Source organism: Pyrgilauda ruficollis, unplaced genomic scaffold, assembly GCF_017590135.1.
Source record: "Pyrgilauda ruficollis isolate IOZ18807 unplaced genomic scaffold, ASM1759013v1 scaffold18, whole genome shotgun sequence".
Classification (NCBI taxonomy): domain Eukaryota; kingdom Metazoa; phylum Chordata; class Aves; order Passeriformes; family Passeridae; genus Pyrgilauda; species Pyrgilauda ruficollis.
The window spans coordinates 3,845,003-3,860,609 of NW_024516984.1; the positions used below are offsets into that span (position 1 = coordinate 3,845,003).

The following is a 15,607-nucleotide window of genomic DNA, read 5'->3' on the forward strand; positions in this document are numbered from 1 at the left end:
AAATCTTCATCTGTCATGTTTTAGGTCTGATCCCTAGAGAGACTAGCTATAATAAAAAAGACCTTTAAATTCTTCCCTTAAGTCTGAGAGAGGCTTAATGGTTTTAAAAAAAAATCCCACTGTACATCCTATTAGCTCCTATTAGAAAAGAAAGTTCCTCTTTTCTAGCCATTTTTCAACTAAAATTTGCCTTCCATTATGCCATTATAAGAAGCAACAATTATGAAAGCAATAAGAGGCAGATTTTCAAGTTATTTATCGAAGCTTTTTTCCCTTGCCATAAACCTTTCAAGCCTTTACCTGTCACAGCACTAAAGAGCTTCATTAGGTTACTATTGTGAAACATAAATGGACCCAAGTCACCAATGTTGCTTTGCTATTGGTTGGAAACAGTGATAAAAATTTAGCAACCCCACCCGTCCAAAATATTCCTGTGTTCTTCCTTCAGTACATGGATTTCTTATTTCCCTCTCATACAAATAATGGTGAAGTCTGAGAGAAAACATTAAAATCTGAAAGAGCTAAACTTTTATTTTGCCTGTAAAGAAAGGAATCCAGGGCTATGATTAATATGGAGTAGTTCAATGCTAATTTCATTCTATTTCTTTCTTCTAAATAGTGTGCAGTTTATCATCTGTCTTTATGGCAGTGCTGATGGTATTAAAAAAGCCTCATGATGACTAGTGGGCTTTTAAAAATTTTTTTCATTTCTTTCCCCTTATATAAAAAAACATCTCCTGACACAACAAGGATGAACTGAATTACATTTAAGCCAGTAATAAGGCTTTCATTTGATGTAGTTCTAACAGAAAACCACTTTAGAAAGTGTGATTTGAACATAATGCATTTTAAGAATTTAATAACTCAACTGAGCATATAGACTTGGCATCCGTAGACAATATCAAAGAAATGTCCTAATTGCCATCATAATCTCTGAAAAAAAAGATGGAGAGAGTTTATGGAATATTTACTGGTTCATTTTCCACCTGAAATTATTTTTGCTGCTTTTTTCCCTATCTGGATAGCTTTTTGAGCATGAGGTATTTGAAACACTCTTCTTAGGCATAACACTGTATTTCAGACTTCCAAAAATGCTATTGCTACTGTTGTTATAGTTCTAGTATAATCCTTCTAGCATTTTTGCCAAATTCAAATTCTACTAGATTAAATTAATTTTAACTATACACTATTATGTTGTATTTAACATGGGAAAGCCAACATTAAATAGTTTCCTTCTCACAGGGTTTATGGGAAGAGTATTCTGGACTTTACCATGCTTATCTTCCAGACCTTAATGTACAGGAATAAATTTTACTGTATGAGAGTGTAAATTCAGCATGTGTTTTTGGGAGGAAGTATTAGGATGTGCTATGACTAAATGACACAAAAGATGTAGCTGATTAACACCTTACCTTGTAAAGAAAATGCTTAAAGAAAAGTTCCACAGAATATAGTTGTTACAGACTTCACCGTATGGTTTACTCCGCAATAATTATAAGTAATAAGAGCACCCAAAATACATGAAAGACATTCATCTGACAAAATGCATCTGTTTCTATTGGCTCTGAATGGCTTTTATGATCAAATTAATCTTAGAAACTCAGAAAATGCAGCTAAAAAGAGGATAGATAGATAGATAGATAGATAGATGATAGATAGATAGATGATGGTTCACATATACATGTGAACTTGAAACCCAGACCCTCAAGTATCCTTCCTCTCACTCTCCTGTCTCTTTCTCCTTGCCAGACAAACCTATTCTCAGGACTGGAATTCTCATTTTAATAACTGTAATGGAGACATCTGAAGCTACTGCTAACCACTGCTTGGTAAAATTGCACATCTATCTCTTGCAGGCTCCTCTTGAGTAGGAGACTTGATGCTTGACACCTTTCTATGTTTCTGCTGGTGTCTGACTACTCTTTGACAGAAGGTTATGTGACTGCCATACATCACTTTCTGCAAAACAACAGCAAGCCCCATTAAAATGTAGCAGGTATACACTGTCCTTTCACTCCCAATGCTGGCCCTCATACATGTGCTACCTCAAACTGCAATTGTAGCACAACTACTTTCATTACATCTGACGCTCTCTCCTAATACTGTTATCTGTACAACTGAGAATTCTGAATCCAGGTCTACAAATGCTGCTTTTATGTCCTCAAGGATAGCATGCTCTCTTTCATCTCTAATAATTTCTTTTGATTATGAAATACACTTTCTGGACAGCCAAAGAGATGAAAAATGGAATCTGTCTGCAGAGCAGGCATTTAAAAAAAAAAAGCAAAACAAACACAAAAAATTAGCCAGAACATAGTGGGCCATTATTGATCTAGATATTTACGTAAAATGAGAAAAATCATAATGCAGTACAGAAAGTAGTAATGCAAATTGCTATTCTATTCATTTGCTATGTCTAACTCAAGACAATATCCTCTTAAGCAGACACTCATACTGAGTGCAAAACACCGTAATTTATATTTGTAAGGCACCAAGTGCATGGGGACACGCACTTTTGTTGGCTTTAACACAGCATTCTTCATCATCAGTGGAAAACCACAAGGAACAAGCAGAGCTTACCAAGGAACACTGAATTTGTATTAGCTATCAAATTGACTTCACAGCTGTGTTCATTTGAGGTACACCTTGCACTTTGTCCCTTGATTTAAAGCACCAAATCTCTAACTCAGTAACAGTCACAGAGATGGTTTAGTTTAATGCTCCCATATGAAATTTAAATGCTCAGTTCAGTAGGTGTAACCAGGGGAACGTGAATGTGTATCACACTTTTGCTGCTTTCAGTTGTAACCCTTGCAGAACATGAAAAACAAAATGATGGCAATAATGCAAATTTTTTTGTAATGAACTAGTAATAGAATATTCACTGCATTAAACAAATAGAGGGATTGTACTGTTTGATAAATGTTAATAAAGGATAAATAAAAGAGCCCTTGCACCTTCTTTAAACCCTTCTTCAAATGATGAAACCTAATCATTATGTTTTGGACTCTGCCAATCATACTTTAATTGCTAAAAACATTACAGAATCATTTTTCTGCTCAGTGAACAGCTTAATTGCTTTGAAGTGCTAGTATTTATGTGAGTACATGTGACAATGATTGTTTTAGTCATCAGTGAAAACAAACTTCTATCTTCTCTGCATCAAAATGCTCTGTTTCACTTGTTTGTCCAATAAAAATCAGCAGGAAGAATAAGATAGCCCTATCAGATACTGATTTTTCCCCTAGACCATCATATCTTCTTTTTCTCAGAGTCCAGGCAGAATTGTGATAAACGCTTTTGGGTGTAGTGGTGGAGACATGATCCAATATTTGGAGAGTGCTAGCGAGGACACACTGCAGTTGAGGTGATGGTTAGGTGTGAGACTGAAGGAATGACTTTGGGAATATTCACCATGGTCATTTGAGAGCTTGAGTGGGGCCATAAAGAAAAGAAGTGGATCTTTCCACTTTATTTAGGCTGTGTGTTTTTTCTCCTGCTAGACTGCTTTTGCAGCAAAATCTTCCTCTGCAAGGTCCTTTATAGTAGTAGGAAAAGACTTAGGGACTAGTAGCACAGTTTCTGGAGACAGTGGGAGGGATCTGAAGCTGGAGGCACTGGGCCTTCTGCAGAGTGTGGGGTGCGCCAGGATCTTCTAGCAGATGTGGAAGAGGTTGGATGGTGGAGAGGTGGTGCTTTAGCAGAACTCACTGCCTGAAGTCTTTACCAGAATTTTACCAGACCTTTACCAGAATCTTTACCACATTGCTAGGCCATGGTGAAACTGTGTTCCCCCCAAATTCCCTTTTCTCTTCTCTCTTGGCTTATAAAGCCAATCCAAATGCAGTAAGGCCTCCCTGATGCTGCCCACAGAGTTCCCTCAGCCCATACCTGTGTGCCTTGAGAGATGCTCAACACCTTCATGGAATCCAGTGCCAAATAAAGCAAAGAAAAAAATGTTCCACCTTCATTTATCCCTGCATATGAGTGGATATTCATAGCAAATTCCCGGGGGTGTGGCTCTCATTGGAGATCCCTAAGTTTTTTCTGTTTCTTGGGATGGTGCCTGCTCCATGAGAAGCAAGACCAACTGAGCCCTATCATGATTCATGGTAAGTACTGTACTTTGTCATCCTGAATGCTACAGAGGAGATGCTTTTAAGTTACAGGGTGGTGTAAAAAAGCTGTAGACTAAAATTCCTACTGAATTAATCTCTGCTTAATGTAAGGAGTAGGAATTCTCTAGTGTAAGATTAGGTGGTCCAATTAGTATTAATGGTCACAGCCAAAGTTCCTGTCCTACTAATGTCAAGGGTGCAGTTTTGAATGCACAGTTTAATGCAAAAAGGAACTACTAAAACTTGTACCGTGAGGCCATTTAATATGTCTACATTTTAAGTGTGTTTTTAAAATAAATTAAACCAGGGGCTTACAAGAAGAATTGCCTTAAAGTAATTATGCAGAAAGCACCTAATAAACTTTCTCACTATTGCCAAATTAGAATTTAGATAGGTATCGAAAACCGGAGGGCATTCATTCCAGGCAAAATAATTGTAGTCAATGATGTATTGAGATGAGGAGTGTTCTGTCTAATCAGTTGGAGATTTTTCAGGTACTTGGAGGCAGAAGTTTTACTCAACTGAACAACCAGGTGGAGTGACATTAAAGAAAATAGAAAAGAAATGGGAAGGAGAGAGTGCTGGAAGAAGATGTTGGAAGCACATAACATGAGACAAAGATAGTGGGAAAGCCCAGAGTAAACCATAGCAAGCAGGAGTGGAATAAGATAAACAATGCAAAATTAATATTTAAATGGTGATAGAATAATGAATTAGGACAGTCAATTGAATACACAGGATGTAGAGTTATATGCTTAAAACTGTCATCTGTGAAAGTTTTGCTATGGCAGTGTGATCCATGTGGAAATGGCAATAAAAGATGGTCCTATTTAAAACAGGTTTTTATTTATATTTTCCTGTCTAATGCCTATTTGAATGCATAGTGCACAGTAGTGCATAAAATTTTGGTTTTATAAGGATTTCAAGAGACATTAATTTTAAAATAAAAGATACAAAGAAAAATGTTGAACTTAGGATCAAATTATGGTCTGCAAATGGTGCAGAATCTCATAATAGCTGAGAAATGTTTATTATAACCCTGCAAAGAGGAAGCAGAGAAGAATTTAGCCTTTTCATTCTTTATTTATTTGGTCTGGAAAATATTTTGCTTCTTTTGAAAGACTACAGAATGGTAGTGTAATTTTAGAAATCAATAGCAACAACAATTTGGAAACTTCAGACACACATAGCAGCATGACAAGCTGGCTGAGTTGGTGTTTGATTAACTTCCAAATCTTCATTTTGCATTTTGGCAGACTGAACTTTTCTTATTCTCACTAACTGCTTTTTTTTGTTGTTGTTGTTGAAATGGCAATTACAGTACTATCACCTTCTAAATAACTTCCCTTTTCTGAGGTGTGTAAATGCCTTTGTATGGATAAATTCAATCTGTCTTTCATGTTTTGATATTAATCATGCAGAAAACCTTCTTGGTAACACATTTATATTTTCTAAAAAAATTGAGACCTTTTGGAATAATTGGGCCACTAGCTGTAGTGGTTCTGCAATTTATATTGAAAAAAACCCAAACATTTACAATTTCTGCCTTTTCGTATGGAAAAATAACAATCTTTTGTCTTTTCAATGTTTGCACCTCTTTCTTGAGTGAAGGATTTCAACAGAGAAATGTTTCCTTTGAGGGTTTTCCATTCAGCATTTTTGATGCTCAAGGTTACTGATAAAGCCTATGAAATGAGTGTTTTCTAGGGGAACTAAAGCTATTTACTTTCAAAGACTGACACACCAGGGAAAATGTGTGATGCATGACAATTGCTCAATTTCAGTTAAATCTTAGAATTTGATGATTAAGCTGATAGACTCAAATCCATAGTACAGAGCCAATGGCTGTCCCAAGTTTTTTCAGAGGATTTCTCTGTCCCAGTGAATGCCTAGAAAACACCAGTGTCCCCCTTCCCATCCACCATTTTCCCAAAATACCTCATACTGCCGTTTTGGTTTCTAGACTAGGTTACTGTTCTGATGCTTATTCCCCCTATATACAGATGGGGACAGTTGGTTGTAGATGATGGGTGAGCAAAACCCAGTACAGCACCTTCAACCCAGATTTTACTGGAATCAGCCAAAGTACAGGGAAGTAAAAGAAACACTGCTCCACCAGAATTAGTTAAAATTACATTGGCAAAAATATTCATGGGTGGAAATTAAAATCAGTCTTCTTATTTAAAGTGTTGAGTTACTTCAATTAATTTATGTTTCTTTTTCAGCCATAAGATACAGCAAAAAGCTTGTGATGTTTTTTAGAAGTCATCATCATCCTCACCTGTAAAGGGATCCGGTTTGCTTCTAAGAGGTAGGTGTTTGGCTGTCCTTGTTTCCGCACTTCACTCAGAGATTGACACTATGCTCATAAATATTGGGCCAGCAAAATTTGGATCTAATGGAGCTAATTTGGATCTACTTAGACTAAATAAAAATAATGAGGCTACTTATAGTGAATGTTAAGATAAACTGCATTATATCAGAGAAGAGTTAATCTCATTTAGGCAAGTATTTTGTTTGCATGTCTAAGAGAATTTTTGGCCTGATCTGACAGCATTGTTTACCTCTGGTTAAATTCACTGATTGGTGTGTGGTTTTGTTTTGTTTTTAAGTTGGAGGAAAACCAGGTGTTTTTGATAGAACCTGAGCCATTAAAATTAAATATTTGCTGTCTCAAATTTATCAAACACCATGATTATCTTATTGAATGATAATACTGAGACTTCAGGCAGGTCAAGACAGATGGCAAGGTGCAATGAAAAAAGTAAAACAGATTCATTGAAGAATGTATTGCCTGTTGTTCCAAGACATTTTTCTTTACTGGCAAGCATATAATATTTATAAGTTTAAATAGTTGGGAATGCTCCTTTCTTACATGTCAAAGAGGCACATGTTGGTCTGACCTCAGAAAGAGGTGCTAATTCTACCTGCACATTCAGTCTTCTGAGACACATTGCCTAGCACATAGGCTCAGTGTTCAAAGCTGAGAACAGGACACAAAATTCCTGCTCCCACATACTTTGCTTAAAAATAAGATAAATATAAGAGAAAACCCATTATTTTCAAGCTCTTTTTCATCAAATCCATAAGATTCTAATGTCTGTAAATTAAGTATATTATTTCCATTACTATGTTTTAAAAGTTTCATGATTTTAAGTCTTGAGGATTTTTTACCTGGGAACTAAACGATATAGAGCAGATTCAGAGGAATAGATCTGAATTCAATAAAATTAGTTTGTTTATTTGTTTTACAAAAATGCAATTACAGACAGGAAAATCTAGTAGAAAGGGACACAAAGTGCATGATAACATTGCCTGCTTTTTCTGTAGGTTGCCATCTGATATGTATGGGATAGGATTTAAATAATAATTAGAAAAACATTACGTAGTCAGTCATAAACCAGTAAACTGGTTAAAACACTGAACACCACTTAGGAAATCTTCCTCTGATAAATTGACTGCCAAGAAAAATGGGGAGGAGGGGCAATGGCAAGGTCCTTCCAATGACTCATGTAACACTGGGTGAACAGCAAACACCTCTACTGTGCTACTGCATATATTAAATATAACAAAAGGGTATGTCAGGAAGTTTCTTACATTTTTTGATTTCATGGCATGCTTTTATTACTTTCTCCATTTTTTCAGTCACAGGTTATTAGATTTACTGCAGCTTTGGAAGGTACAAGGAATTAGTATCTGTCGGGTGTGGTGCCCCTAATGACTTAGGTTGCTCAAGTACAAACATCTCACACTGATATTTATCAAGTGAACACAATCTTTTACCTATTCATTTGTCTTAGGAATGAAGAACATCATCTTTCCCCGACACTGAATGCAAGATTTCAATGAATGGTAAGCTCAATAGAAAAGACAAAATTTTGCATGATCTTAGTGATTTTTTAAGTAAGCTGAATAAGATTTCTGGCACAACATTGCTTCAGCCATTCCCATTAATTATAAGGTTTGTCCTTTATTTTCTAAGTAGTCTTGCACAGGTGCATTCAGAAAGCTGCAAATTGTCAGAATAGCTACTGATCTTTTCGACAAGCCTAATCAGCCTAATTTGGCTGATAATAGAAGAGTCAGTCTTGTCTGTCCTGATGCTGTGGACTGAAAAAACAGGCAATGAAATGGACAATGAAAAATCTAGTCTAATTACAATGATAAATTAAGTACTATCAATACTAGCACACAGTCTCATATTTGATTAATTCTGCTACTTGAAACTGGGTTTAAACTAGATGAAATTCATCAGACAAATTTTAGTTCTTTTTCTGTAGATTTTACTTTACTTTCTGCAGAGTATTTTCATTGTTGAATTCCATACAAAATAATTAAAACAAGGAAAGTTTCAAAGTTTCATACAGATTTGCTGTTAATTTCACTTTAGCTACTTATAGGAGGGGTGTGATGCATACAATCAACCCCTTTACCAAACTAGTGGCTATTTGGTTCAGACTCTGAAGGAGATAAAGGCCGGAGCCATAGCCCAGACGGCCAAGAACTCCTCTAGTTGCAATCTGTTCTCTGAAGACCCACAAAGGCAAGGAGTGGCCCGGGGAGCATTGACATGGGTGATGTTGGAACACCCATCATCCAATCAATTAACACATGAACAACAGGTAGCTTTTCAAAGTCTCACTTATCAAGGAACAAAGAAAGTTGTGGGTGCAGGGAGTCTCATACAATCCTTTCCCATTCCATGTAATTTGACTACAATCCAGCCACTTTATTCCACAAATCTGGCAGCCTAAATGGGTGGGCCGTCTTTGAGCTCTCCCAGCCAAGCAGCCTGGCTGCTGGGGTGGTTTCCCCTTGAGCTGGGGTACCTTTCAAGGTTAGTTCTTGAAGCAGACAGACCATTTACCAATGGCAGATGTTTGGTAAGTGACTGATATTATACAAAACCTTTTAGTATGGTAAGTATGATTTGTGCGTTGGTGGTTTTGAATCATTGTTCAAATGACTGTGCTATACAGTACTACAGTGAACCTTGCCACTGAACCTTGGCTAGTTACTCTTCTACAACTTCATGTTAAAACCACTTTTACTAATACCTTTGATAGTGTACCTGTAAGCAATCTAAATCACGCATTTGTGACAAGAGGGAAATGTTTTTGATGAGCTTTAGCCGCAGCGCTAGTTGGTTCCATTGATTTAAATGGTAATGGCATCAATTTTTACAAGAAATATAGCTATTATTATATCATAATGGTTTTACTTTTGCATAATGAAAATCAATGCAGCAAGAGGATTATCCTGAGTTTTAAATCTATGGCAGTTTCTGGTATTAATATTTGAAACATTATTCTCTATCAGATGTTGGAAACAAATTTGATAGACTGAAAACATGCAGTGTGGAGGTGGAGAAAAGGACAAGAGCAAGAAATCAAATACCCTTGAGAGGTAAATACAACTAAAATATACTTAATAGAAAGGGAACTATATATAATTGTTGTTGAAATAACTGCTGTAAATCTACATTGTAACCAGAACTGGGCCTTTTATAGTCTCTGTATCTTTGGTTCTAAAATAATTTAATAAAAATGCCTCTTAAGACATCTCATTAAAGTTGACTCATTACTGTGGAACTCCTATCTAATAATGCTTGTCTGGCTTCATTACTTTTAGCACAGCTACACCAGCATAAAAACAATTCTGTGGTTGTGAATATATCCTTCAAATTCCAACCAAGCACTAACCAGCATCTGATCTGAGTTATGACACCATAAATTTACTGCATTTGCATCACATGCTCTACCACAAAACAGTTTGCTGTACTGAATGCTCAACTACTGGACCACTACCATGCTATTACTATTATAGTTATTTACTATGAAAGGCTGACAGTTTGATAGGAACTATTATTCTCAGGCAATGTAATACATATATGAATGCTTGTGTATAATTAATTACAGTTAATTATTTTGTTGGTATTTTATTAACCATTGGCTAAAAGTGTTTTGTGGTTTTTTTCCCAAATCTATACTACTTCAGGCTTTCAGTGAAGTAGCCTGTAGCTACCTGCTTTATTTACAAGGGGGTTGCAATGACATGATCAGTGCTTCCTTAATGATCAATTAACACCCTTTGAAACAAGTTCAGAGAAGATATATGAAATGTTCCGGGTCTGCACTGGCTTGTTCACATGCTAAATCAGCAGCATTAGGGAACCACCAAGCATGCTAATTCAGAAATGTTCTTCCTTCAATCTTTCAGCCAGGCTTCACAATATTAATGCTATTTCTAATAAGAAGGGATTTGTTATAGAGGGACTGAGGACAAGCTGCTTCTCAAATATTGTAACGTGTTGGACTGGGTTGCAAAGATCACTTTTTTGTGTTTCCTTGTGCATCCACAGGGCTAAGAAAAAGTTATTTGTTTTCCTTCCAACTACTTACAATTTAAAGCCATGGCAGACACACAAAACCTGCTTGATATCACTGGAGATTTGTGTTTGGGTAATTTGTGACCTGTTTGTGATTTGTGCGTGAACTTAATTTAGTAAACATAAAGATCTTTCTTCATGAGAGCCCGTTTTCCATAAAATGGGATGGGTGTGTTGTCTTTGTCACAACACTGTTGAGGGACAGTTTAAATTAAAAGGAATGCACTAGGAAGGAACAAAGGAATTTTGAGTTCACTGCTACAAGAAACTGTTCAATGTTAGGAATGGAATGAAAGTCTGAATTATGGGTCCAATAAAATCCAGGATAACCAACTGCTTGTTTTTTTACCTAAAAAGAGCAAAGGAAATAGACCTGAAGTTTTCAATCCCTCTCGCTACCTCTGATGGTCAGTTAAGTGATTCAGTTAACTGACATGAATTGTAAAGTAAGCTCAGGAGCTACCTAATAAACAAGTGACTATTATTTATATATAAAAGTACAACGTATGCATGTCCTTGTACAGGCAAGAGTGAAAGGCCTTGTGTGAGCATGTGGATGAATGCTTATGGCACACTTCATTGAGCAAGTTGAAGCCAACTCTTTAACATATTCATACATAGATTGATCATGTTTCTGAGACCACCTTTTAAAGAACTTTTCAGTAAAAAAATGCAGCAAAGTTCTTTGGGAATTTTTCTAAGGAGATCCTTCAAGCTGGAGTGTCTGAAACACTGGAGACATTTACTGAGAGACACTTTTGGGCAAAAAGTACAAAAGAGACTTTCTCAAGAGGTGGTGTTTGATCACTACAGCAGGCACCTTAAATACATCATGTCTTGAATTGGAGTTCAGATGGGCAATCAAGTTACTGCTGCATTAAACTTTTTCACACTTCAGCTGAGCCACAATGACTGTTTGTGGGCATGTCTTTAGTCACAGAAAATTACAATGCAAGGTTGAACAACATCCTGCTCTATATGGTGGAGGAAGGTGTGCAGCTGTTGAGCGTGGTGTTTTGTGTGTGCGTCCAGGCAGACAACTGAAGGGTTCTGAAATCCATGCCTGACTTAACTCAGACTGTGTCTTTCCTTACAGTTATTCTAGGCTGAAAGCAGGCATGAGGACAGCTGCCATCACTCAGTTAATGTACAGTAACCTGTTCCTTCAAACAGACAGTGTGTGAATTTAGAGAACTGATCCTACCACCTAAACCCACAGCACACATCCTGCATAGTCACTTCCTTTGCAATAAAGAAATAAAGAAAGAAATGCATTTTTGAGTCCTCTGCTGCAAAGATGGAGACCCACATATACGGATTCAGAGGCTCCATTGTGGCAGCACCAGGACTCTGGCAGTGGGTGTGACCTTTTTAAATATCTCCCGTTATTGACAGCCTTAGGAAAACATAATTCTGTTCTGCAAACCTGCAGCAGGTTTTGGGAAATGACCTGGCAGAAGATTTACAGACAAATCTGAAGAACTCACTAAAGGTTAATATCTAAATTTAAGTAATTTCCCTGTTTCCCTCTATTAATACTTTTCATACTAGTGGACTCACAATTAAATTTTCCTGCTGAAATGATTTCAGGGCATTAGCTTTGCCCATTTAAATATTTTTCTTTTCCTCTGCTGGTCTTAATGGTGAAAGAGAGTATTTTCTTAATCATTGTCTTAAATTCCTTTAGCTCTATATTTGGAAAACATTATAGATTTCATTTTAAAAAAGCCTTTTGGAGGATTTTTTTTTAAATTCCAAGTCCAGTGTTACTATTTTACACAAAATAGTAACGTTTTTCTTACGTGGCAAGTTTTTCTTACTGTTGTCACATTTAACATGTTAAATTCTTAACCTTTTTTTGTTTTCTCAAAAGATTTCTATCTGCCTCCATTCCAAAATTACATATTTGCTTTCATAGTTACATTACATAGTCAGCTTTCTTTCCTAAATAATTTAGCTTTTATAAAACAGAATAACAACATCTCTTAGGACTTGCTTTATAACAAGCTTATATATCTACTTTACTTTTCAAAAGACAGAGGGCAATTTCAGATAAGAGGACACAGAATAGGTAGAAGCAGACTGAATTGCCAAGTATTTCTACAGGGGTATTCACTATATATTTGGTAGTATTCTTACTGTCTTTCCCTTTACAGAGCTGTCAGTGATTAGAGTAGGAAATAAATCTTATAGGATTTGGCCAGTATATCTACATAAATATATGTCAGTATAAAACAGTCTAAATTACAATATGCATCAAAAACTACCATCTTCATGTCATGTGTACAGGCTGACAGTGCTGACTGTTTGGGTAAACACTGTAGAGGAAATATACATAATTCAATTTATAATTGCCTTTCTGTGGAAAGCACCCATACCCTGAGATTTCTTTGAAGCAATCCTTTGCTGAGCAATCCTTTATCCTATCCATTGCAACTTTGCATTCACTAATCTCCCTAGACTTTGCAAAAGAGGAAAGTGTTATTATCAAATCACAGCAGACAGGAAAATTAAGGTGAAGTATCCTCTTCCAAAACTTGATGGAAATGGCAAGGGAGGATGAAAGGGATAGGGTGTTTACATCAGTGACAATCTTAGTTGTAAGCTTTAAAGTCTACAGTACTGGCAGCTTCTCAGCTAGAGGGTCCCAGACTCTGGGAAGGTGGAAGGCATGAGGCTGACTGGCTTCACTGCCCTGGCATTGCACCAGGCTGCATCAGACTGAGAGGATGCACAGAAGTCCTCTTCCTTGGCCTTTCCTTGCTACCATCTTGTTGGGATGGGGGTGATGCTGCTCATGCCAGGATGCAATGCAGAGGACCCCACTCTCCACAGGCAGTGAGCTGCCTCCTCCCAGCACTCATGCACGTAGTGATGACAGGCAGAGAAACTGGAGCTGGTTCCCCACCCCGCCTTAGATGCGTGTGTCAGACCTCTGAGCTGTCTTTGGAGCTGTGTCTGCAATGCACTGCGCTTCAGCTGATTCCATAACATGAATCTTGGAAAGGCTTTTTAACTTGGAAGCAGCGGTGTGCAAATGTGACTATGCCAGTTCCAGACTTACATTGCTAATCAATTCTGCCTGTGCTGCTTGCTTTACAGAACCTTTCCTGCTGAGGCCTTTGATAGATGAAAAAATTCTTCTACTTTTTGTGTCATATAGTGTGGATATATGCTAAGTATGTCAAATCCACAGGGTGAAATGACAGCATTGAGCAATCAGACTCTAATACACTGTATGTTAACATCCCCACTTAGTTGTTTGTAATGGGGAGTCTGGTGCCTAATTAGTGCAAAACTCACTATTCTTGTTAAACTCTGGTCAGCCCTATTGCAAAAATCACTTCAGTTGGTCAGCTATTAGCCATGGTGGGAGATTATATTTACAAGTATTTATTAATTACAAAATTTCAACTTCCTGCAAATTCAGGGTGACAGCTTCTTACAGACATCCTGCATATCTGAAGAGGAGAACATGTCTCTTTAATGTGATCTGTTCTACATTGCATGTAAAAAGGTGAGGGAATACAGGTTTTAGTAGCTCCTTCTGGGAATAAAGCTATTCAGGATATAGAGATTCAAGTCTTGGGCTGGCTAACGGGACATAAACCTGAAAATTACAAGTAGGTTTAAATTGCATTTGCAGTAAGCAGTACAAACTACTGGTTATTCACATGCCGTTACTCCAGACTTGCTGTTGATTCTGCTGGGTCCCTTACTAACTGACTTCTGCTGCTTCACTAAAAGGTTTTTACTGTACCTATGATTAAATATTTTTTAAATGCAAGCAATGACAATGAGCAGGAAAAGTTCTTTCAGCTCAAAGCAGAATAAGAAAACCAGGAAGGAAAGGAGAGTATTACAGAGGCTAAACCACTGTGATTGTTCCATTCTTATTAGGAATGCATCTCACTTTCCAAATATTTTTTAATATTGCTCTAGAAGAACTTAGGAGTTTAGGACTGTAATGGTGCTAAGTGAAATGCTTTTATTTAATGAAAGGTGCAGCCTCAGGCTGAAAATCCAAACATTTTTTAGCCAAACATTTATTAAGGAGAAATCCTTCCATCAAAAAAATCTGTATCTGCCAATACAGCCTTCAGAGTATGCACATGGAAGATGGAGACTTGGGACTGTGGAAAGCAAGTGTTTAATAATGAAAAAGTTCTCCATTTTAGAATCTTATTTAATTTTGGAAAGCAGCATTTTAAAAAAGAAAAAAATGGAAAAAATAGCACTCTATATTTTTACATATGTAAAATAATAAATGTAAACCAATTTAAACTACATTTTATTTCCTTTCTAAAATCACCAAAAGTAGTAAAATATATTTTTCTTCTTTTTCCTCAGAAGTTCCTATGCTTAATTGATATTAGAAGTATGAGGCGTATAGGTCTAGACACTAGTTACAGAACATCACAGTGCTGCTCTGAGCTTATTTTGTTAATCAGGCTGTTGGTTCTCTGTGGTTACTTGTAGGAACCATATAGACAGACAGGTTATGATTATTCCTTACCAGCTCATTGCTGCCATCCTCATCAAAATCCTCCTCTATCCCATCAGTCATATCTTCTCCATCCCCATCTGCATCTGGCCCTCCTTCAATTGGCTCTTCCGTAGAGTTATCTGCATTCTCTGATATGCATTCCTCTTGAATCAAATCAGCATTATCTTCCATTTGTTTCTTTTGGGCTTCTGTAAGGAAAACATACTCTATGGAGATTCAGTAACCTTTCCTATTGGTGGTAAAGGAAAGTGCTCTGAGAAGAAACCTAAACTTCCATCTCCAGATGTACTAGATTTGTAAAATTCTCTGTGTTAATGTCTACCAGGCAAATATGATTGAAAACTGCTTTCAAAAATTAGTGCATAAATAAATCACAATATTAATATGATCATCTACCCCATTTATGCCATTCAGTGGATGAAGTCTTGATTTGCCAGTAGATACAGCTTTTTGATTTTCTGTATTTGACTTTGCCTTGGAATCCAATTGGCAAAGAAGTTTATTCATGTGCAGCCAATGAGAAGTGCATAAATATCTATGCTCTGAGAAGCAGAAGGCCGTTAATTGCCAATAAATGAGTAAGAATTTGCATTA

The 15,607-nt window shown here is 36.8% G+C and overlaps 1 protein-coding gene across 1 annotated transcript in view; it reads right to left on the reverse strand.

Annotated features, from left to right (window-relative positions):
* The window catches only part of RALYL (RALY RNA binding protein like), a 104,630-nt gene that overhangs the window by 1,552 nt on the left and 87,471 nt on the right, over window positions 1–15,607 (reverse strand). Inside the window, exon 8 of the mRNA XM_041464469.1 lies at window positions 15,023–15,201. Coding sequence (XP_041320403.1) covers window positions 15,023–15,201 — 179 coding nt within the window. The remainder of the gene's footprint in view (window positions 1–15,022; window positions 15,202–15,607) is intronic.